Raw genomic sequence first — 25,898 nt, 5'->3', positions numbered from 1 at the left:
TTTTATTCCTTCAAAAGAAAACCTGCAGAAGTTACAGTTTCAGTTTTCCCATACTACTACCTTCAGATACAGCTAGTCACCGTCACACAACCTTTTAGTACGTTCCCTCCCATCCACTGCTACCAGACTTGTTGCAGTATTAGAATGTCAGACTTACAAGTTACAGTGGCAACTATGTTTTTAAAAGTCAACATACTACGATTCAGGTACTCCGCGTTCACAACCGCCTACCCTACAGAGACAGTTTCTAAAGATGTTACACAGTAAAATAAGAAAATATATTTAAGCATAATAAAAACATTACTGGGAAAACGCAGGCTATAGCCATGAAAGTGTTACCAAGGATATCTTAAGTAACCTACCAATTGTTTTGAAAAAAAGATTATGGAAAAAAGCTCAAAACAATATTGTAGCTATTCTACTGCAAAGTAAACTTTGCAATCTCTTAACGGCCAAGATAGAATTTCCAAGGGGGCATTTCATTGTAGCAGAACTAAATGCCTGCAGTGCTACATAAACGGGTGCAGACAGCTACATATTAGCTTAAATACCTCCAAGGAGGCAAGGCATGAGGTAGGTCTGATCCAAATCACGTTGGAATAGGTTTCCATGCAACGGTGCCTATGAAACACAGGCTGCCTCTCTACAGGACTTCACTGCACAGGCACAGCCACAAACTAACATGGTCGCAAGGTCTTCAGACAAGACAGGGCTCCTACCTATCCTGCTCTGAAAACACAGACTATGTAGACATGTCCAGAGTTGCTTACAAAGCTCGAGAAGGCTAGAAGGCATACTGCCTGGGGGCAAATACATCAGCAGTTAAATGATAAAATGCCATGCAAAAAAAGACCTCTATTAACAGATCTAGACAAACTATGGGGATCCAAGTAACCCAATAGCTTTGGAAAAGGTTTGCTATGTTGGTTAGGAAGCTCAAAATATGTCTTTGAAAGATCAACATTTGTAACAGAATGCTCTTGCACAGTGAGGTATACAAAACACACTGAGGAGCCATCCCAGTACTACAGAAAACAGTTGTAACGTTTTCAGTTTCTGAACCACTGCAGCAGGTATTTCTCAACCATGCAGATTTTTGCCTAACCAGCTGACAATGAAGTATTACGTAGTTTACATAAATATGAACACCAGTTTAAGGACCTTTATGATACAAAATAAGGACTAAACCAGAATAGTAAGGGAACTTTAAAGGACATCTAACACCTTGCTGAGTGTATAATTCCAGACAACAAAATCAAGCAAGAGCTCAGCCTTATAGCAGAACCAACTAAAAACCTAACACCTGGGGTAGGCTCCTGAAGTTTAATGAGGTTCCAAGATGCACAAAAGAAGAAGGGAGATTAAGCTTTTGAACTGTCATCCATTGTTTGTTTTTTTTTTAACATCTGTTCCATACACAGCTGTACTTCCCCCCTCCCCAAAAATCTTCACTCCCTCCAAGATGCAACAATTGAAAGGAAGAGACGTTCTGGCATAAATTTGCTTTTGTCCCAAGAATACAGAAGGGCACTTCACTTAAGTCATCTCAAGTTTAACGTTAAATTCTGAAAGTGTTTTTTCACCTCACACTTTAGGCTTCTAATATCCAAAATACACACACTTAAAATGCCAGCACCACACTATCTTGGCCTCTATTCTTCAGGATTTCCTGTCATGGAATTTCTTGCGATTTTGCCTGAAGTATTTTGTACTCACCACTGTCCAGAACAGATTACCAAAACAAATAGGTCTCTGGTCCAAACTAATAAATCATGTTTTATTCATTTATTAAATATCTCTTAAGGAATTAAAGAACAAAGATAACCACCGACTTCTTTCACCAACTCATCTTATACAAATCAAATAGTTAGCTGTATTTCAGCAGTAATACAGAAAATAATTTCACATTGAAAAGTTATATTAAATTTTATCTCTCCAGATTATCCCAAAATATAAATATTAGTGTGGAATATTTTAATTTAGCAAGCTTGTAAAATAGATTGTGATGTGTAGATGCATGTACCATTTCAAATGCTAAAAGAAAGGAAACAAACAACCAAGAATATGATTAGCAAACTACGTAATAAAAATAAGTAATAAGAACATGAACTGGTTCTCCTTTATTATGAAACTTTTAATCACAAATTAGCACTAAAGAGAGGGTATACTGAAGCATACATTTCTGAATTCACCTCAGTTCTATAAATTATTTTTAACTGAGTTGTTTACATTTGACCTCCATATCTTCTCCATTTTTGTTTCCTTCTGGATGCTTCAACTTTTTTTTCCTTTTTAGAGTCCACTCCTTCCTCTTCTCTCAAAAAACACAGCATACTCTCTCTAGACGTAGGTTTGTTCCACCTCTGTCAGTTTATTCGCATCCAAGATGCAAATAACAACCTCAAGCCCTCAAACAACAGCTTCACAGGGCCCATCCGTCCAGAAACAGTCACTTCGGAGGAAGATCTTGGGCTGTCAAATATTCTGCCCATCAAATTTACCATAGCCAAAGTGCTATATTACTATTTATTCCTCATCAGACCATACTAGCTACTTTTTCTGCTTTAAACACTACACAGAAGACAATAATACTCCCTGGTTTAGGCCACTAGATTCTTTTTGATTCTTGCCTCCAGACAACACTTTAAGTCAGGCACTTCTGCATTCTCACCCCTGATTTTCCAACTTCTTTGACTATACTGTTAAACACCATTCTCTGATCGTTTCGTACTTTCGATGCTGCACTCTCTTCCTCTCCACAGTGTTTTTTTCCTTTTCTGGTGGTTTTGTGGGAGGGTTTCTTGGGTTGGGATTTTCATTAAGTAATTATTTAAGTGCACTTATAAACTCAAACAAAACATCAAGATTATTAAGTTGATCTATCCAAAGATCCCACACAAAGCTGTAATTGTGCCATTAGCTTTGTGTGACAGTAGACACACTGTTAAGATACTAGTATTTCAAAAACATCAACTTATTTATTTCTACAGAGAGATTCCTTGAGGAAATGACTTGATGTAGGATCTACACATACAGGTTCTTTGGAAACAGGAAAAACCTATGTTAATAGTGAACAGATAAGTCTGTCATACTGATTGTGTCTTTTCATCATTGAAACAAAATCATGTACACGTGCAACAGATGCTTCCTGAGGCAGATAGCCTCCCACAACACATGACTAAAACCTCAATTAGTAATACATTCCTCCCTTTACCCTTTTACAGCCCCCCTTCTTTAAACCAGTTTAAACAATTCCAATCTTTCGTATGTTAATAAGAAAGAATAATAGCAAGAACTAGATTTGATTTAAAAAAAAATCATATTAGCCTGCCCCAATGATAAGCATAATCTTTTTCCACATCCATCCTTTTTCTTCTTGTCTGATGTACCATATTCTCTGGTTTTCACACCATGATAGCCTACTTCACAGAAATCAGTAACTGCACAGTAAAGCATACTTTTAAGTAAGCCATGAATTTATTATCTTAACCATTGGGTTTTTTTCAAGCTGTACTTCTTGTTTTGAAGTACATAATTCTACACTGAAAATTCAGGGCAAGTATTAGAAAGTTATGTGAAACCTGAACGCAAAAACATTTCTAACATGAGTAGCTAAAGCTCTTCTTTTGTAAGTATTTTGTAATAACTAGAACCAGAAAAAGTATATTGTAGTGAATTTAAAAGTTCAAGTTTTTCATCTTTATACATCTCTTAAGTTATACCACCCAGTCTAAATTAGGTAACAGGTGAAAGAATAAGGAAAACACCATCTAACCAGTCCATGCTCAAACTAGAGCCCCTCTATCCTCCTCAGAAGACTTCAACAAAACCCTCATGTGTCTTAATGACTAATAAATCCCATGCTAAAAATTCAGATCAGGTTTCCCTACATCAATTTCATCAAGGTCAAATACAAGCTTCTTCCCAGTCCACACAAGGTAGTTCAAAACTGTTTTCAGTATCAGACAATTTATACGAAATAAAGTTTCTTATAACAGTTCAGATTTTCTTATATCCTCAAAGATCCTTCTGTAGAGAAGGAGTTTCTACATGAGACTTCATTTTACAGAGGAAAAACAAACTACAACATAAAACCGGGCATGAGTAACATTAGGAAAAGTAATAGCATGCAGATGAAATGTCTGGAATCACTGTTGAAAGTTCTCAACTGGATTAGCAAATTAGAATAGTTAAAATAAATACTTCAACATCTTCAGCTCTTGTTACCTTCCCCTCTCAAAATAACTTCTTTACAAGAACTTACTTCCTTGGTGTAAATATACACTTGGAATTTGTAACACTGTTTTAGTGCTGGTAAAACAGCAGAAACTTACTGTACTTTGTCACATTTTTTCCTGCCAAATAAAAAGCCGATGAATATCTAATCAACATACCTAATACACTGCTCTTCCAGGAGTCTTGCAAGCAAAAACCATGCAGCATGAAACAGGAAATCCATTACCCTGCTGTTAAGTAAAAACCCTGTATTTCATTAAGCTTTACTTCTCAAGTTTTTTTAATTATCAGTCCTCATTCTTATTCAAAACAAGCAATATTACCCACTGTGACAGAACAAAAACCACAAGTCTGGTTTTTAAATAGTGCATATTAGGACAACATTTTTAGCATATATTCAGACCTACTGTAATCAGGTAACTATGTTGTTATAGTGTCAGATCTGTCAAGATTATAGTAAAGATCCAGTAAGTGCTACAACAAGAGCATATAAATTAGTAGTTGAACTTGCAATTAAACCGCATTTCTCATTAATTTCGGGTTTGCTTTTAATGTCTTACAAGAAAGCACTCTATGCAAATACATATTCATCATTGATTTGCATGCAAACTGTACGTAGAAAAGAGCTCGTTTAGGGGGTATTAAATATTTCTTCAATATGTACAGCAAATAGTTTGAATATACAGTTTCATTCATCTCTCATTACCCCAGCTACAACAACCACCCTCATGAACAGTGTTTTTATTTCAGTCATTTTAACAGAGTTTAAAAGTAGCTTCTGTTGCTTGAGTTTATCTTGACATTCCTCTGGAACAGGAAGAAACTTAAGGTCAAACATAAAAATGGTCCACTGGAAGCTAAGACAGATCTTTTGAACACTAATGAAAAGCTTCCAATGTATAAATATTTCAGTATTTTCTTTTAACTTTCTTAACTTTCAGGTATAGCAAATGCAGCACAATGTCAAGAGTACCACACAGTGCTGAGAAGCTCCTCAGGAAGCTCACACTCATACTTCTGTTTCAGTTTGCAGACTGGATTGTACACTCCCAAACATTAGTGAAAATAACTAAACATTCTGCAGCAACAGTGCTAGACTATTTCGAGTGCCTGAACTACCTCGCCATGACACTCCCTAAGGTACAGAGCAGATTTTTTCTTTTTTCCTCCAAAGTTAAAAGGTACATTATTTTATTCTGGACCATTCCCTCCACTGTACTGTATTCTTTCAGAAAATTCACATCAACCAAGCATCGATCACTGTTGATGCTACTTGTGCACAGTCACACAGAAAAAGTAAGTAGCATCAAATTAAACTTGACAATGATAATTCACAACTTACGGAGAGCAATCTTCCCTGAGATGTTACCAAAAAGGGAAGAGAAATCAGGGCTAGATTCCTCTCCCACTCACCTCCAGTGAGAATGGGCTTCAGAACCACATAGCAATACCCTCATTTTTAGGGGACAGGAGATGAGGGGACATCTTCACTCCCTTTCTCAAGTCTGTACCTGACAACTGCCAGAAAGCAAAAGCAGCAGTAACAATGAAACTGCATCGATATTTCTATTCCTACCCAGTGATCTGAGAATCCTGATAGTAAAGTTGAATAAGTGTAAGGGCAAGTCCTTTACCAGGACCACCAGGAGCCTGCCTACCAAACCCATTTGAGCACACTCACCAAAAACTTGAGGCAAGTCTGAATAATTTTCCTTACTTCATAGGACTTAATTTACCATTAACCTACAGCAGACATTTACTACTTGTCTGTAAAATGTAAGCAAAAACACAGAAAAAAACTTTCTAGACTGCTGTAACGGGTATTGTTTTGCACTGTGAAGTGCCTGGAACAGATCTAAGGTAAATAGAAAAGGTCAGTGATACCTTAAGCAAGAAAAGCTTGGAGCAAAGAAACTGACATGCCAGGTGGCAGATCATACCAAGTCCGACTCTTAGTTGCCTCAATGCAAGTTAAACCAACACCATTTGCCTACCTCTTACACTAATCACAGAAATAACAGCTTTTATACATAGTCATATAAAACTTTCCTTTAGGCTAGAACAATGGACAATAATATCCCATTTCAGACAATTCTAGAAGTTGGACTTTCCTTACACATTTGGCTGTGGGAAGGGCTGAATTAAGAAAAACAGCAACAACTACTCAACAGCTAGAACATAAAAAGCAGCTATATAAAACAGGGAGAAAAAAGAAAAGACAGATTTAAATATGCACAAGTGAAGGCTTTTCACTCCTACCTCGTCACTTTCATCTACTTCAATACCACCATCTTTGTCATCATCCATTTGCTTATGGATCATGCGGAGAGCTTCTAGGCTGAACCGGTCCTCCTCAGTAAAGCACGGTGGGCTGAGTGAACTGCAGGGATCTAGAGGCAGGGGGAACACACAAAAAAAGCCCAGAAATATTAGCTACTGTCACACTAAAATATAAAGCTTCCAAGCAAGAGAAAGGGCTTGAATTTCTGTAAGTGTACATATATTTCACTGCACACAGTCACCTGGTCATAGTTGTCAAATTTGGCTGTAAAATAGTAATTCTTGTCAAGAAAAAGTGCAGGGTGGGGTGGGGAGTGTCGTCAGCTCTTTATCCAGAAAGGCGGCCTCGATTGAAATAGTTTGACTCGTGAGGGGGTTTTTTTGCACCCCTCTAGCTGCTATCTCCACCTCTTCATCTATCACCCACCCTTAGTAATATATCACTGCAATAGCAAATAAAGCCACTGCATTTTTCAACCTCCTTTCTGAAAGCCTGGGCTAAACAGAGAGCAATGCAGGAAGATAAAGAATTGTCATGTCCTACAATCATAGTTTCATACACAGATAACAAAGGGATGGTAACAACACTGCAGATCAAATTTAAAGTAGACAGTACTGCTGGATGCAAAATATTCATGGAGGACTAAAAAGAAAGCACACCACAAAGAAAATCCAACTGATAATAACACATGATCTCTCAGTCCTGTATGCTCTGATCAAAAACAGCAGAGTCACTGTGAAACAAGATTTCAGATCAAAAATAGCATTTTCATTTGTATTCATCACTGAAGGCTCACAATATATGCTTATCTAATGGCTCTGCTTCTACCACATCACATTGTTATAGCTCTGTTTTTTCCCTTCCACAAGGCACATGCCAAACGCTCCAAGATTCAACAACGCATGATGACCAACTGTCATTAAAGATCGGTCTTTCACAGACTTTGGCACTAATAGCTAGGTATTTCATTAATTCCAACCTACCGAACACCATCAAAGAATAGAAGGTGGAGAAGAACACACAAATAATTTTTTGGAAGTTCAGCTTTAATAAGACTGTAAATTCCCTTTGTAATAGCTATTATAAAAATACACTGACTAGATCCCCTAAACTGGTACACTCCACTTCAATCACATCAAAGCAAATTAAATTGAGGCAGCATACGAGTAATTTTTGCTTCTTCTAGTCTATCAAAGGGTTAAGCTTTCATATTACTACAGAACTTATTAAAGGCTCATTTATATAAGTAAAAGGATGCGCATATAGAAATTGATAGGAACCAGCATTTGCACAGAAAAATAAATTATTTCAGTATTTCCATACCAATTGAATTGGCATGATTCTGCTTTTCTGTGTATTATAAATTTTAAAATAATCAGTAGAGGATAAGAGTCAGTTTGCAGAAGGCTACAAAGCAGAAGTACAAAGATAGCAACCACAACATAGCTGGAATCTCAAATGCACATTAATAGGACTGATCCCTGCAGCTAAACATGAGTCAAAGCATTCTTACTTTATCCACCAGTTTTATTATGCAGAAGTTAATAGTTACCTGTTATCTGTGCCCATGTATCAATTAAAAAAATAAAAAGCAAACAAAAAAACCCACAGAAAACCCAGACACCTCACTGACACGGTCTCAGAACAGAGAAAGGTTGGGTTTAGAACTACTTCATCTAGATCAGAGACAAATTACTAAACATTAAATCAGGCCACAACAAACAACTTTCAGTTTTGGAATGCAACTAATATTTCATGAAAAAAGTGAAGCCACGTAATTTTTTTACAATTTAAAAAATATTTCATTTGCCTATCTTTGTTTAATTAGAAAAGGTTTGATTTTCACAATACACAGCTTTTAGATTTTTGCCTTGCAATGAAAAAAATCACTATCATTGGAGGAGGTAAAAGGACTTATCCTTGTAAAACAGAGTGTTTGCTGTAGAATGGCTTCTCTTGCAATGCAATCAATCACCTAAAAATTTTACTAATAATTAAATTCCAACAACCATAAACAAAGAATGTGGCACTAAAATACAATCATATATCAGAAGAACCATCTTTGTACTGCCAGATCTGTATTTCTAAGTTAGAAGAAAGCATAATTGTCAAAACAGATAAACAGGTCCCTCAAACACGCCCAGCTTCTTCAATTTATACTTAGTTCTATTCTTACATAGAAGAAAATATCAGAGAAATGTTCACAGTTTGCAAGCACCCCCTCAAATGTTTTTCCATTTCATTTAGCTGAAAGCCCAGTTTTTCAAATCAAAAAGGTTTTCTCAGAGCACACTTTCTCCAAACTGAGGTTGATCAGTTTCTTAATCATAATACTTATTTATCTTTAAAATGTAACTTTTTGGTTATTTTAGCACAAGAGCACTTTTAAGAGCTATGGCTTTTCTTGAGAGAAACAAACAGGCTGCTTGTGTTTCAAATGTCCCGTGCACTGACTCCAGGAACACTTGATGTCTCTCTCAAGAGATGATAGAGTTCCAACTGCTTGTTTGGGGACTAAGTAGTAACATGGAGTAGCACCACATCTCAACTGTAATAAAAATGAACCCACTCTAAACAGAATCCGGATTTACCTTCAAGCTTATTTTCATATGGTAAAATTAAACATTCCCAGACTAACAACACTTGTCAACCCCTCTTTAGAGAACATTCTCAACACAAAAACAAATCACAAAGCCACAGCATAAGAATAAATGAAAAGCATTTCCCAAGGATACCTATGAAGCAGCCCTACCAGATTAAAAAAACAGCTGATTGAAATCTAACCATCTGCACCTACCTCTGCAGGAGATTCTAACATGCAGTATTTTGTCTTACTTGCATGGCAGAAACAATTCAAATTAATACTATATGAAGTATGGTTAGAAACTTCTCAAGCATCCAGTTAACTAACAAAAAAGCCAAGAGGAAAAGTCTCAAGAGACTGTAAGCACCGCAACTATAAGCCTGAGGCCCCGTAACAAATCATAGGACTAGTTGATAATTCATTTTTCACTTTGAGTTCACCCTATTGAAGGTGTTCGGGGATTCCAAACCTCCTCCTGTACCTTAAGGACAGACTTAATTTCATGTCTGAACCAATTTCTCTGTCCTAGTCTGGTATGTTGTCATAAATGCACCTAGTTCAAAATCCTCATCAGGGGAAAGAGTACAGAGATGATACCAAAAAGTTCACTCAGGGAGTGAACCTGATAGCTTAGAGTTTGACCCTTTCTTTAACAAATAGCACAGAAGAATTAGCAAAGCAAATGAGAGATACAGTTTGGATGAGGTAGACAAGGGGCATACAAGCACACCATATGCCACTCCAGGCAGAAGTTATTTTACAGACCTGTTTTTAACGTTGCTTAGAAGTGAGGAAGTTTCAGAACTTCTGGTCATCATAAGGAAGAAATTTTTTACTAAAAAAAAAAAAATAGATGTCGAATTTATGGCGTAACAAACTTGGCAGAACCTTTGACCAAACCTTTCTCCTGCCTTGAGGAGCTCGGTAACTGCCTCCTGGCTCTGAGGCAAGAGGAGTAAATAGCCTTCATCAGCCCAGGAAGCTGCACAAAGCCACAGGTACAAACCAGTCGTATAGGAGACTGTTAGACAACAAACCAAGTACAGAGTTATCCAATCTGGATTACAGGAAACTTTCTATTTACAGATAAGGGGAAAATAGCACTTACTATTACTTAGGGGCTTTTCTGCCCCCTTCCTCCCCTCCCCCTGACCTTTCTCTCTTTTTCAGTGAGGCTAAACCAAGGCAAGACTACAAGAGAAACTTCATTTTGAAATTCTCCTAAACTTTAGAATCACACCTTTTCCATCTCATTTCCTGAAGGCAACAGGAATTAAACATACAAACTGACAATGTCAACACAGGCTAGTAAGGAAAATTAATTCCACCCATACCTTCAAGCATTCATGTCAGCCAAGCCCTTGAAATTTATTTTAGGGATACACCATTAGAAATCACTCCAAAGCAAAAGTGTATATGCACCTCACAGTCTTTCATCCATCCTGCATTTATGTTTCCCTAAACTGTTGTGAGTGCAACAGTGAAAAGGACTGACAGATCGAGTAACTGCAGGATTATTAGCCATCCTACACACACAGCTTTTTGCATACGGACACTGCAGCATAAAAGCTATGACTGTGCCAAAGCCTGTGACAGAGGGACCCTAGCCAGCTGTCTGCAGTCCCAGCCTGGTCTCCAAAGCACCCCAGCCCTTAAGTCTTTTTGATGTCTCAAAGATCCCTTTTAAGAGTATAGCAATAGAAAAAACCTTTATGATATTCAGAGGTACCCGGAACCAGATACACACCTCCAAATTTAAAATTTAAATGCCTTTAAGCTTCCAGATTAGTTCACTCGGAACAACTTGGTGGCTGGGAGTTATTTGGGGAGACTGACTACTACACATCATTTCTGTTCTGTGAGAATGTTCACTGTTCACAGAGAGGGAAAAGCACTTTTTTGTGCTAACATATGGCAGTCCTATTGAAGCCCGCAGTGTTGCTGCGACTGCCTTTTTCTGATGAATCCAGGAGTGTACCATGTCCTACTAGTTTTATGATTCCTCATTCCTAAGAAGCCATCTGAGATAAAGGGAAACCTCACAGGAAAGGCAAGCACTATACAACTGTCAGCTTCCTAAACACATACTCTCAGCTTAAAACTGTATAAGCAAGCCATGAGGACAGAGGTAGGATTTCTCTGCATTTTCCAGAGCCAAAGCAGGTGGCCACAATACCCCAACCCCCCACTCCCTCCAAACGCATCTTCATCTAACTACAATTTCGATTTCTTTAGATTTCTTTTGTGCTTTAGTTTTACACTGTACTCTACTACATTACATTTTCTTCATTAATTCAATACAATTCCTTTCAAGGTAAAAAAAAGTGTAAGAAAACAATGATTTTTAATGACCTCCATACAAATCTGAGTGTCAGCTACAATACAGATTATTGAAGTTAACAAAAAGCAAGCATTTCCAAAAATTTGACCAGATGTTCAAAATAACCATTCACAGTAAAGCAAATAAACATGTTGCTTTTATCTTAAATCTTTACATAAGGTGTCATTAAAATCTTCAAATACTTGAAGAGACAGCCTCAGAGTGAGCTTCGTTTAATCTTTCAATTAAAAGCTCCTAAAGCAAATCACTCCTACTCTTAATAATTAAACTCCTCCATATGGCAAGTAGGCTGAGCAGGATATAACATTTAACTTGACAATGTCATTTGTGACATTTATTTAAATGATCAGAGTGAAAAATAAAGCTCATGATTGCAGCACATCTTTCCACTAAAAAACAGACAAAATTTTGACAAAAAGGGTGTAACACGCTTATCTTCTAATCACAACACTGATGTTACTTAAATGAGCTTCCTGAAGAGGAAAAGTCAATAATAATAATGACAGCAGGGAGAGGGGAGGGGGTACAATGGGAAAGGAGTTTCAGGAAATTATTGTCACCAAAGAATTTTAAAAACTGAAGTTTCACATTAGGCTTTTCCACTACTCCATATTAGAAATTCAGGTAATTTCTGAAATTGTGTTTATAACCTCGTGCAATAACAGCAGATAAGACTCAGCAATAAAACTCTGGACTGCAAAGTCTGGTATCTGAAGCACTTGTTTCTGAATACATGCGCAATGCTTAGCGACTGGTAAAATTTCAGCTTAAAAAAACCCAAAATTTGCAGTTCAGTTCCATGAAAGCTGCCACAATCCTTTTAAAATCCACTAAACCATCCTTCAGTTAAAAAAGAAGACTTTTCAAAGAACCTTAAAATAAATCATTACCACTTCACTATGTATATAAGCAATCTTTGCATGAGATGCAAACCTGGTTTTGTCAGTATTGACGTGTCCATCTATTTTGCTATTTCAGTAGCTTTTAATATATGCAATCAACTATCTCCCCCCACCCAAAACTTGAAACTTGATGAGGCAAGCAAGGCTTTGATTTTTCCTTAAATCACCATTATCTCATCTCTGCTTTCTCCACACCCACAAAAAAGCTGTCTAATTCTGAACTTAAATTTCATTTTTTACACACAGAAAAGAAAAAACAGTGAAATCATTTGAAGCAGAAATTTAGTCAAATAATGCCATTAGCAAAATCAAGTGTTAAGGCAAGTTTCAATTAAAGCTTTTCTAATCTTTCCTAGATAAAAAGCTTCAAAACAAACTGCAGAACAGCATACAGAACTTTTTGTTCACTTAAGACATTTAAAACATTATACACTACCTTAGAAAACTATTTAATAATTTCATAGTAATAAAAACGTTTACTCAGTGGAAAAGGACTTCTCTAGAAACAGAAAGGAATTCTCTAGATAATCAAATTTGATGTCAAATCTATTTTTGCTTTAACTGCATTAAAAGCAACTATCCCAAATCAGTAATGCTTGTTTAAAAAGGAAGTTGCAAAAATGGGTTTGAATACATTAATCATCTCAAGGATTATTCTGACAAGATGAAATATCAGTATAAACACTTCATTTAGACTGTTAGGAAGTTGATTATTAAATTACAACACTGCTGTGTCTGACTAGACAAAAATCAGGAAGATGGATTCATGGCTTTTCCATCTCCTTCCCACACACCCCCTGAGCAACGACACAGTCTGAAGGGAAGAGGAAGTTGGACAATTATTGTTATACAATGGTCAAAGTAGACTGATTTAGAAGAGGAACTCCTCCCAACCCTAACAAAGCAGGATGAGAGGAAACTGGGAGAATGCATCTTACACAAGCCATCAAAAATTCTGGTTTTCCCTCCTTCCAACCTTATTTGCACTTCAATGATACTTACTATACAAACCTACAAACACATATGAATGTTTAGTTTAGAAAAAAAGTGCCATATGTCTGATACCTACTCTAAGCAACAGGAAAGTCTGTCTCATTTTACTCGTATTTATTAGTACAAAACCAAGCAGGGAAATATTTAACACAATATAAAACTAAGTTTTCAACTATCTTGATTTAGTAGCGAAGACTACTTAAAACTCCTTTAAAGATGTATGATGCACTCTTTGCACTTTATAGTAATTATTAACATCTAAAATCAGAATAGCTCCAAGAAAAAACAAATTTTCATACGTTCATAGATGACCTAAATTCTTAGCTTCACCTGGGATAAAAACACACCCTTAAAACTCAGACAAAACAGAAAAGACAGTCTGTATTTTTGCCTTACATCCTACAGATGTTTAAAAGTTACATCTGTTGAAGGGACTGTGAATTTACTGGAGTTCGTTTGTCAACAGAACATTAATTAAGCTGATGAAAAACTACAGCTGTGTATTCATATATATTCAGTGACTATTAATATAATAACACACAAGGTTTTTTTATATTTTAGGTCTGAATTCTTCACTGCTGTTCTAATGTATTTCTCCCTTTTCTAACAGCAGGAAAACAGGAAAACATGCAGTATATCCCTGATCATGTAATTTAATCTGCCTAAGGAGTAACAGTAGCATAACATTTAAGCCACTTTCTTAATTTGGTCAGGAAATCAGAAAAGCAATTTACAGGTAGGTGACCTTCAAAAGTCTGACAAGATGTCCATGGAATTTCTGAAGCAAACTTCCTTAGTAACTGTTTTCTAACTAAAACCTCATCTTCTTGCTTAGAATTCCATCCTTGTTAACAGCTCTGCTGTGAATTAATCTGGGAGCCTGATCTTTAGCCTCCTGGTGAAATGTATAGTCAGTATTCAGTGTACAAATTTCTCTTCAGATATGGCTCTAGATGTGAGCAGAGCATGAGCCACTAAGTCCTTTCTGGCAGACTGTGATCTGCAGAATACAACCACCACAACAGTATGGTTAATAATACAAAAGTTTACGAACTTTTTTCATGTTAAGAAGATAGTTCACAACTTGGAATGAAAAGAGGGAGCAGCACTTGAAAAGTATTTCACCACCTTACATAGTTTCTAAAAAGTTTAATAAAAAGGCATAAGTTTTACAGATGTGGCTTGAAGATTTAAAAAAGCATCTTTAAAGACCTACATCCTTACACTTTCAGACAAACTGACACATGCTAAAATTGTGCATTAGAGGAGTGCATTGAAGACACATTTATTATTTTCAAACAAAAACAGATATATCTTTAAACTTACACTTTTCATCACACCAGTTTTTCCTCTGATATATTTGTTTTCACATGTGGTTCATAATCGTATCCTATATCCATGAATCAGGCATGCAAGCATGACATTGCTGACATTACTGAATTACTTCAGTCTTCTACACCATCTGATCTAGTACGTATATTATTAACTGTTCTAACCAAGGAATCAAATTTAATCCTCTGTGAGCACCATCTGTAGCATCATCAGTTCCCTCACAGTTCCTGTAACAACATGTTGTCAGGATGTATTTATACTTTAAGAGAGCATATTAGAATTATACAACTGAAACCTAAAGCATCAGGGCACTTGCTTAATACATAATCTGCTAGGATTCCAGTATTTGAGTATTAACTTTGTCAGCCTATGTAATGTTTATACTTTCAGAAATACAGATGCACTGAATACACAGATCCATTTTATTTAATCAATAACACCATAATGAAACACTTCTTCTAGCACCATTCAACATCAGTAACTTTGAGGATGTATAAATGTAAGTTCCTTTAAATACTCCTACTATCTTACGTGAACTAGTCATGCAGATTGCTGGCTAGTTAAGGACTATCCTAGTCCCAGAGCTTACACAAACTGCTTTGCTGTTAGCACTCACATCCAGCTCCAGATTGCAGAACTGGCAGTTTTGCTCCTACTAATATGCTGCTAAATATTTTTCTCATGATTAACTTCACCAAGTGATAACTGAGCTGACAAACCTACCAATGGTGCCTCAGTTCACCTTGGCCTATTTCATGCAAATAAGATCTAAAGATCATTTTAAAAAAAAAAAGTTTTCAGAACATAAAAAAAATGAGATAGTCACATCTTTGGAAATAACATATGCTATTGCTCAAACTTAACAGAAATAGTGCTGTTTACAGTTATCAGAATGTTAGAATAAACCATAGTTGCCTGTATCTTAGATACATCTTGGTCGATACTGTTTTGATAAATGTACACCTGGGTCCATAAAAATAGTAGCAAATAGTATAGTTTTCCAATACATATTCTTTAGTTGTTAAAGTGGTCAATAAAATAGAAGCCAGCTCTTACTGACACAATGAACAAACACTGAACACTCACACTCTGTGCATTAATTCATGCACTGGAATCACACAGTAGAAAAAAAAATTAAACTCAGTTCAATTAAAAACTCCAAAAGAGTTAAAGAAAGTCACGTAATGTTAGAGAGAACTTGCTCAAATGGATTCCATTTAAATAAAAAAAAACAACCACCCTCATTCTACAAACACATGGCTCTTCCCATCAAAAAAAGTTGCGTACAATTCGCACACAAGTTTATAGTAGCAGCATTCCATCTCTAGAAAAATATTGAGAAGTTACATACAAAAGAAAACAGTAAAGTATCCAAATACTCTAAGTTTGCTTGAACAACACAGATTGCCAAACACTAACTGTACAGCTTCAAATAACATCAGTTGCTCCCAAAGAGCACGAGCATATTCAGGGTGCAAGGAAGAGCCAAAGCAGTAATTTCATATATATCTAAAGCAGAATAAGCCAAAGACTAATGCTAAAAGGATTCTAACTGCTCGTGCCCCCACCATTCATTTCTGTCCATGTACTATTGCCTTCCTTGTACCAACAGTAAGCACATTTGTGCAGTCATGCTGCAGGAAGGACCAGGAAACCGATTCTGCTTGAATTGGTTCTATACGCCTGCACAAACACTTGCAACAGCAAAAGAGGAGGAGGAGGAGGAGGAAACCCATGCAGAAGCAGGCAGAGCTGCACTTTACAGCCAGTGCTGCTGCTAAGCCCAGTCCTGACGTGCCCTATGTTACAAATGAATCCAGCCAGCAACACAGCAGGTGAGCAATAAACTGAAAAATGGAATTAATGCAGTGGAACAAAATCTACACGACTTGAGCGGTAAACTCCATTTTTTTTTTTTTACATCCTTGCTTTCTCTACTAGGAGACGTAAGATAAGGTCGTGTCCTAGATGACTTATTGCAATTAACAATTATCAAGTGGAAAAATTAATACATAGTTACCTGCAACAAGCTGATGTCATGGCTGGACTTTAAATACAACACTAAACACCTGAGGCAATCTGCATTTTGTCAAGTAGATTTCTGTGGCCTATAAAAGCTAAAACCAACTTTTGTAACACTATAGCAGGAGCTAGAGCAATAGCAAACAGATAAAACATTCCACAAGATTTGCAAAACAGTTTCTAACACCACTGCTGGCAAGCTCACAATTTGTCCTTTCTCCAAGGCTCCCCCAACAAGCCTACAGAAGTCACAAGCTCCACACACAGCCCGCTTCGGCTGTATTAACAGCAGGACTTCAGAGACACCTAATCTCTACAAACTTACACTAGCAAGCTCAAGGTGTCCATTAGGCTCATATCTGCCCCAAGTATTTATACAATTTATGTACTTCCTTCATTCAAGCTCCAAATTTTTGACCAGTTTCCAAATCATAGGAGCCAGAGCATGCATTAAGAATTCCATACACAGGACTATAAAAAGAGCAAAATAATAGGACCTGTCCCAAACTTCCAAACTTGACAAACTATGACACTTGGCTACATAAAGCCAAGGGAGTTTGTGTTTCAGGGTTTTTTTTGTTTTGTTTAGAGGCTTTTTAAAATTTTTATTACTGGCAGACTTCTGAAGAGAACAGCCAGGAAAATACTTACGGAAAACTCAAAGGAAAGAACAAGAAAGTCTAAAGATATTTTAAAATAATTTAACACTGTGACAACTGAAGTTACAACCAATTGTAAAAGAACATTGGTATAAGATACCTTTAAAGGTAACCAATGACACTAAGAAATATGTAATTTACTCAAGTCTTCACTTAATTCCCAATATAGGCTCCTGACACACATGGGTAAAAATCAAGATGAAATGAAGGGCAGTAAGCTTTTTCCAGACAATCACTACTTTACTTAACAGGAGTCATTACAGGTACTTTATGACATATATACATATATGTCTATTTAAACATAAAATGTCATTGTATACTTTAGAGTCTTACAGAAGACTTCAGATACAAATCAGTATTAGTGGTTATGAGACCTGAAAAGGCTAAAGCATGAAAAATCATATCCTTCATTGGTTTTTAAGCTTTGCCAGACACATACTGCAAATGGAACTGGGGATCTCATGCACAGAATTACCACTGCTTCTGTTGCTATTTGTTCCCTGCAAGACATAAGTAGGAAAACAGGCACAGAGCCAAATTCCAATAGACATAAGTGTTTCCGCCACATTACCTTTTTTTAATATATCAAGTATCAACACGTACAGGCAGTCCATCATTTTCAATATCAGAAAGGAAGTAACTTCCAAAAATTAAAAAAGCCACCTGCCCACCATTAAGCATAAGAAAAAGTAAATCAAAACTGTCAAAGATTCATTCTAATTAAACACGTTCAATTAGATCTCATTTTCAAAAATCCCAGGAAGCTGATTTCACATGCAACCTTCTGTTTCCCATGGAAACAGAAATATGTTACAAATAGAACATATAGAATAAACAAGGTTTGTTTTCAAATATGTTGGAGTTTCTGTCTTGTTGTTAGCTGTTCTGTACATGGTTTATGGCCTCCATAGACAATAAAAACATCTTAAGTTCTTCATTCACATCTCAAAGAGAAGCATATTTTGTAATACTATTCTACTTCGCCATTTAATTTTGGTTTAATCAAATACAAAGTACATACATTCTCAGGTTTTATCTACTTCGCCATTTAATTTTGGTTTAATCAAATACAAAGTACATACATTCTCAGGTTTTATCTACTTCGCCATTTAATTTTGGTTTAATCAAATACAAAGTACATACATTCTCAGGTTTTATCTCCAAGGTCTATTCTCATGCCCTAAATGCAATGCCTGACAAAGCTGACATCCAAATACCAACTATTCTTTGTCAGTCACATCTACCAACCAGCATAAGTGTTTTAATTTTTTCTATATTAACACAAAGATTTGTAGGTCATAAATCTTCCCTTTAAATCCAGTTCTTGTCTGTAACCATTTCAAAGCAATTTTTATACCAAGTCATCTGCTGGGGGCAGGAGGAAAATGTTTTTTACATTCTGAATTTCTGAGGAATACTGAGCACAATCAACATACAGTTGGATAGCAGAAAAATGGGTAACAGTTACCAGAAATCCCAGGATGGTCAGGGTTGGAAGGGACCTCTGGAGATCATTTAGTCCAAACACCCTGCTAAAGCAGGCTCACCTAGAGCAGGTTGCACAGGATCATGTCCTGATGGTTTTGAATGTCTCCAGAGGAGACTCCACAACCTCTCTGGACAGCCTGTTCCAGTACTCTGTAACCCTCAAAGTGAAGCAAGTTTTTCCTCATATTCAGAAGGAACTGCCTGTGTTGCAGTTTGTGCCTGTTGCCCCTTGTCCTGTTGCTGGGCACTGCTGAAAAGAGCCTGGCTCCAGCCTCTTGACACTCACCCTTAAGACATTTGCCGACTTTGGTAAGATCCCCTCTGTGTCTTCTCTTCCCCAGGCTAAACAGGCCCAGCTCTCTCAGCCTTTCCTCATAAGGGAGGTGCTCCATCCCCCTCATTATCTTCATATCCCTCTGCTGGGCCCTCACCAGCACTTCCCTGTCTCTCTTGAACCGGGGAGCCCAGCACTGGACACAGCACTCCAGATGTGGCCTCACCAGGGCAGAGCAGAGGGGCAGGATCACCTCCTTCGACCTGCTGGCCATGCTTCTAATGCACCCCAGGATCCTGTTGGCCTTCTTGGCCACAGGGCACACTGATGGCTCGTGGGCAACTATGCCTTATGCTCCATGACACAGAACTACATTCTTCATTTACTCTATTAAAACACAAAGGAAACTGTTTCCTCCTTTGTTTCATTTCTTTAGTCATATTTAAATTCACACATAGAAGTTATCACATGGTAAAGTTTCCAGTTAACATGAAAACAGATAAAACAAAAATACTTTTCTGACATTTAAAATGTTTGTTGAAGTTTTCTTCACACAAGTGAAGTTTTCTACCAATGCCAAACCAAAGCCAGGTGAAGCTGCCTCTAAAATCAACAAAAATCCAAAAAACAAAGTAGTATTTTTAAACCTACTCAGTTAATATTACCAAAAGTTAATATAAAATTTTCAAACTAGAAGTATACACCCAGAAAGTTCCACTCCTATTCAGAAATTCCCTCTGGAAACAATATGAACTAAAAGTCTTAGACACATGCAAAGAACAGCATTATTTTTATATGTGACAAAGTTGGGACTATTACGAGACAAGAACTAAAATCTGAAAACCACGGTTTTAATACGTTACTTCAAAATGGTAGCATCATAAACTGAAAGTTTAGTATGCTCACTATACTGTAGGCAGATAGCTATCTTGCAGTTCTCGCTTCCTTCACCTATGATAACATTGCAAACAGCCTACACTAGACAGATTACACTACTAAACCACTACCCTACTAGCTTCGCAATTATCAATTAAGTTCTCCGTTTCTTCCTTCCTTACTTTTCTCTAAAATTTAATTTTTCTATCTAAAAATCTTAAGGTTTATTTAAAGGAGGAAAGTCGAGGCAGTAAAGAAAAAAAGTCTTCCATCTAGGTACATCAGAAATTCAATTTCAAAGGTTTCTAAACAAGTCTAAAAATTTACTTATTTGTGAGCTATTAATTACCCTATCTCATGCAAGATAATACTCTCAAGAAACAGTCTGAAGCTTTTATGTTTGGAGTAATAAATTCTCCATCTTTTTCTCATTGGAGTAGTAAAAAATTATACCATTTCCTGCTCAGATGCCTTCTTAAACTTAGTTGAATGAAAGAACCTTTCCACATGTGATTTCACCTGGTTTCTCTCCAAAGCCTACTTGTTCCTACTCATCTGTGATTATCTAACACACAAAAAAAGTCCATGCAGAAAATTCTTTAAAGTACGCATGTTTTGAAGTACTTAACGCTGAAGCAAAACATTACATATCTTCTCTCTATATAAACAGATTATATTTTTTCAGCAAATCAACCAACAACCTAGGATATTCAAGTTTGGTTTGTTTTTATTTGGCCATTTGTGGGGTTTTTTGTTTGTGGGTTTCTTCCCCCCCCCCCCCCCCCCAGTAAAATGTTGCATTGTTTGGCCATATCTATACACATGAATACACACATACTTGCAGCATGCAGCCTTTTCTTTGTTTTGGGGGCTCATTTTTAATCCATTAATACTACACATTCTTACAACTTTAGCCTTCCAAATCTTATGCTCAATGAGCTGCTTCAATTTTATTAAGATTAAAATAAAACAGAGTTTCAATCCTACATAATTCCAAGACCGCCAGCTTTCAAGAAACTAATTTGTTTAGTCTTGTAAAGAGGAGGGCTAAGGTGATCTAATAGTGGTCTGCAACTAACTACTTGACACAGGCTGCAAACCCTCCTCAGTAAGGGCAGAGCATGTAACATGGGGCAACAGTTAAACTATGCACTGGGACCATCAGGGTACCCTTTCTTGCTAGAAGGGCTTTGCAGCATTAGGACAGGCTACTCAGAGGAGGTGGACTCTTCACCCTTAGAGGCTTTCAGGAGCTGGCCAGATGACCTTTTCTTGCAGTGGTAACATTCTCGCTCAAAGCGCAGGTTTGACATTCAGTGGTCCCTTTCAATCAGCATTTCTATCATCTCTTTTGAAAGGCAGATTTTAGAGTAACAACTGCCCCGATACTGAACTGAGGGCTCCAATTCACAAATACAAATAAAAATGTAACACCAGTAGTCATACTTACTTATGAAATGTCAACTGTATCCTCACCATCTGTTCCTAGGATGCTCCTAGGAAGCCTACTGTTGTGAAGAAGTTGCTGACCCACCACATTTACATCCCGAAGTTTTAAATATCTAATGATAATAAACAGAAGAAAAATCAAGGCAAGCCTGAAGAAGCCCTTGGGAAATCCTGATCAAATCCCAAATGGGTTCTTACAGCCTTGACATCTGTGCACAGGTTTTACTGCCTTTCAATGACAGGAGGAATGCATATGCATAATTAAAGAATGCATACAAATGAACTTATCCTTCAGGAATACCTTTGCAAAATCTGTATAGTTTTACCATCACGTCAGTTCAAACCAATACTTTGTATATAATAAAGAGATACGACTTTCAGCAGAACTTAAAGCATACTGAAAGACAATAAAGAAAACACGGTGTCAAGAATTGAGATGCTTGTAGAAGCCCAGAGTTTAAAAATAGGGTGATCATCGTTCAGAAGAAAGATTTCATCACAACTAGAACAGGCATGTTCATTCAAGAATAAGGTTTTTCTAAAGCTGCACTGTATTGTATAACATTACTTTGCATCTCCATAAGAAATACATTTTACATTAGGAGACATTTTGTATGCACAAACTTACGAAGGTAACAAAGCTAAAAAATTCTACATTACGTGGCTACATTTAGCCCCAAATAAATGACAACCTGTACTTTTAAATGAGATACCTATTGCAAAAGCCTACATATTTGTGACATAGCTAAAGCAAAGAAACTATCTTGCACTGTTAGTTTTCTAAAGCTCCAATAATATTCAGTGCTGTTTTGGTAAGAAGCCTCAGCTTCCCTTTCAGCAATTTAAAAATTGAGGTATTTCAGATTCTCTAGGGATGAATACATTAAAAAAAATTTAATGGCTTTACTGACATTTACACAAGCTTAAATACAAAGATTTTGAGAAGGGTTAACAATTTTCACATGCAGAAGGAGAAGGGAAGAAGAGAAAAGACAGGGTTGTTGCAAAAATTCCACTGTTTCTATAAGCAGAAAAAGTAATTTATGAAAAAGCATTACATAAGTTACTGCACTACAACTGCAATCTTGATCAAAAATAAGATTCAAGATGCTGTTAGCCAAATTGCAGTCAATAGCAGGGGGAAGGGAAAGAGAAGGGTGTGGAAATGGTAGAAAAGGAGGTAAGATAGTAAGCCATCAGTTTTACTGATCTACATAGAGCAGTGTTAACAAAAGCACCTTACAAAAACATTCAATGTATTCACTAATATTATGTTTTTAACCTTAGACTTTACCCATATTTTGATTAGAAAGCTGCAGAAATGCTTGCATGTATGAAATACACTACTACAGAGAAGCAATCGCAATCAGATAAAATGAAGTGCAATTAAGGAGATATGCAGAATTAATGCAACCAATACCTTGAAAAGGTATCCAAATCTATTCCAATCGAGTTCAGTTCTTACACTGAAAGAAGTTCTACCTCAGCATGAAAAATACTGAGCTCAGAGCTCATTTGTGTGTAACTACCCACAGCGGCACCTTACAGAAGATGCAAACCCTGATGTAAAACCAGGGCTCAACCATAACACTACTAAGAATTTATTCCAAGCTTTTCTGAACCGCATCAGCTGTTTCATGTAACTGCACACTGAACTTGAGCACTATTTATTGATAGGTGGGTTTTAATGCAATTAACTATAACCCTTTCTCTAATACTTGCCAGGAATAGCTTACCTAGTAAGCAGAACAAAGCTATTAACATTTTTAAGTAACAGTACTTAATCTCAAACAGTAAACCAACATATAAAACTCAACTTATCAAACCATTATTTAAGTTTACCAAATTTACTGGTGCCGACAATTGCAAGTTTCATTGGGCTTTTTTTTTTTTAATCTACAAGTATTGAGACTCCAGAAGTCAGGTAATGTAAATTACTAGCAGTAAAATTTAATCTCTGCAGTGTATAAAAGATTCTTTGTTCTTTTTAAAAAAAGTGTAATTATTTCAAGCCAAGTTTTAGTAATAAACTTGAACACTGGAGTTCTTTAAAATCCCTTGTTTCATAGGAGATCACATGGCTATTGATTTACTGATCCCTTACAAAGGATTATGTGTTGTAGTAAAACATGATTAATAGAATAGGAATTCTTTTAGCTTGGCAATTAAAATAAGTATTACACCATTATTTTAAAGCCACGGAAAAGACCGCAATACTACTAGACTGGGGCAAAAATTAAATACCTACTACTCCAAGTACAGAATGACAAAAACTTACAGAAATTATCAAAGGAAAACCCCAACTTTGATAACAGGATAGTTGGTAGCCAAGTACAGTCTTTCAAATGACAATAGAATTCTGCAAATACCTGCAAAGATGATAAAAAATAAAACCTACACTACTAAAAAATGCAACCCTATGTTGCTACCAAAGCACTGCCTTGAAAAGAATCATTCCTTTCACCATCATTTAAGTGTCCCTTTCCATAAGAGGTCAAACAGAAGAAATTCCTCAAATGCAGACCAGTGGGGTGACAAACGAAATACCCAGCTCCAGAACATGCATTTTCACATACTTTTACTCTAAAGGCAAGTATTCCATTTATTCTAAAAAATAACAATTCCTGCCCACTCTCTATAATATGCAACATCATATATACACTTTAAAAAAAAAAAAAAAAAAAAAAAAAAAAACCCACCCAAAAACTCCTTAAATGAACACAAGCATACTCTTTTCTTACCTGAAAGGGCTTTCTAGCTGCAGGCCAATTTGAAATGACTCCGAAAGAGAGACAGCAAGAGGGTGAGGGCTGTCATAAAAGGAGACAACCTTTTATATGCTTAAATACTCACTTGCAGTTTTCAAATTAGATCAGCATTTGTCAGAATTACATACTTCTATATATGCACAAAAAACTCATGAGGGCAAATGTTTGTACATAGTTACTAAATACATGACATCCGAAGTAACAAAAAGCAAGCCACTAGATAAAATCAAAATGAAGACAGACAGTATTTTAGCTGTTATTTTTCACAGGGACATCTTGATACAAATGGCCTAGAAGACCTACCTTTTCTCACAATATTTTTATTTCTAATCCCATAGCTATTGCTATATAATAAACTACAGTAATATATACCAACTTCATATACCAATAACTGAGCAGGCCCACTGACCTACTTAAAAACTCCTGCCCCATCAAATCCTCAAGGGAGGAAGAATTTGAGCACGGTTTTCAACCTTGTCCAAATTAAGCCAAATGGCAATTTAAAACCAACAAACCTTGGCAACAGTTTCAATGTTACATCTTCCTTCAGAAAAATGCCAGAGCTCAAAATTTGTTCAGTCACCCCTAGCACTTCAAATCTTACAGTGCCACCCCAGCTCTGCCTGCACGCTGTACGCTAGTTTGATTAATCGGTTTCTGCAGTCTATTATCCACCCACATGAAGATGTGGGTGATAGGAGCCACGCCTTCAAACAGAAACAAGGGAATCAGGCCAAACATTCAGCCATCTCTGCTGCATGGTGTCTTCCTGTCACCTCAGAGACTGCAAACTGACTCAAAAGCCTCTCTCCTCATTAGCATCTTCCCTAACTGATCAAAGCTCCACTGCCCAGCCACCTCAAGGCCCCTTGCATGAGACAGAAGAATAAACTGCAGCACAAACCCAGCGCAAGTTGAAGCTGCAGCCTCTGTGGCATGTCATTAACTAATCAGGAAGACAACAGACAGCTGATTTCATAAGTCAGTCTTAAGATTTTCTGTATGGGTGCAAATACTCAGCTCAGCTTGCTCACACCTCAGGCAGGACTTGCAGAGCAAACATGTTCACTTTTAGCACACCACTGAGCAGTCTATGGCTAGAACCACTAGTCTGTGGTTTTGCATGTTCAATTCACAGCCAGGAAAACAGCATGATTCAAACAAGCTACAGAAATATTTAGTACATCAAAGTCTTGCCACTTGTTTATCCCACCTAGGACTTCTCCATTAAGCCAGAACAACAACAACAAAAAAAACACCAAACCCCAAACACCCAACCATGTAAGCATTTTGCTTTCCCTATTCTTAATTTCCCTAAAAGCAACAACAGAATTTCATTTTTGTGTGATGAAAACATGCATTTATAGGTGATTAGTTTTGCTTTGGTTGGTTGGGGGTTTTTTTTAGACACTTTGCCTTCTGTTAGAGATAAGGGCGATGAAACTAAAGGAAACAATGTTCCCATAATTACATATTGAATTGAAGTCACTGTAACTCACTAGAATCTAAGCAACATTGTCAAAGAAAATTTGAGCGTGTTTATGCACAACATGTAAATAAGATGTTCCTTTTTATTAGGAGTTACTCAAAAAAAGGTGGCAATATTCATCATTTGGTAGATAAAACATGTTATCAGCAGAAATCAAGAAATTTTTTTGTTGTTAGTTTCAGTTTGGATCCACAGGAATGCTTG

At 36.7% G+C, this 25,898-nt stretch overlaps 1 protein-coding gene across 3 annotated transcripts in view; it reads right to left on the bottom strand.

Annotated features, from left to right (window-relative positions):
* STIM2 (stromal interaction molecule 2) overlaps positions 1–25,898 on the bottom strand; it is a 73,836-nt gene that overhangs the window by 28,855 nt on the left and 19,083 nt on the right. For all 3 annotated transcript variants that reach the window (XM_037390819.1, XM_037390809.1, XM_037390830.1), the window contains exon 2: positions 6,496–6,626. In XM_037390819.1, the coding sequence (XP_037246716.1) occupies positions 6,496–6,626 (131 nt within the window). The remainder of the gene's footprint in view (positions 1–6,495; positions 6,627–25,898) is intronic.

This window comes from Falco rusticolus, chromosome 1 (assembly GCF_015220075.1).
Source record: "Falco rusticolus isolate bFalRus1 chromosome 1, bFalRus1.pri, whole genome shotgun sequence".
NCBI classification, from domain to species: domain Eukaryota; kingdom Metazoa; phylum Chordata; class Aves; order Falconiformes; family Falconidae; genus Falco; species Falco rusticolus.
Note: the sequence above shows the minus strand (reverse complement) of the source record. Positions and strands in the feature narration are given on the sequence as shown.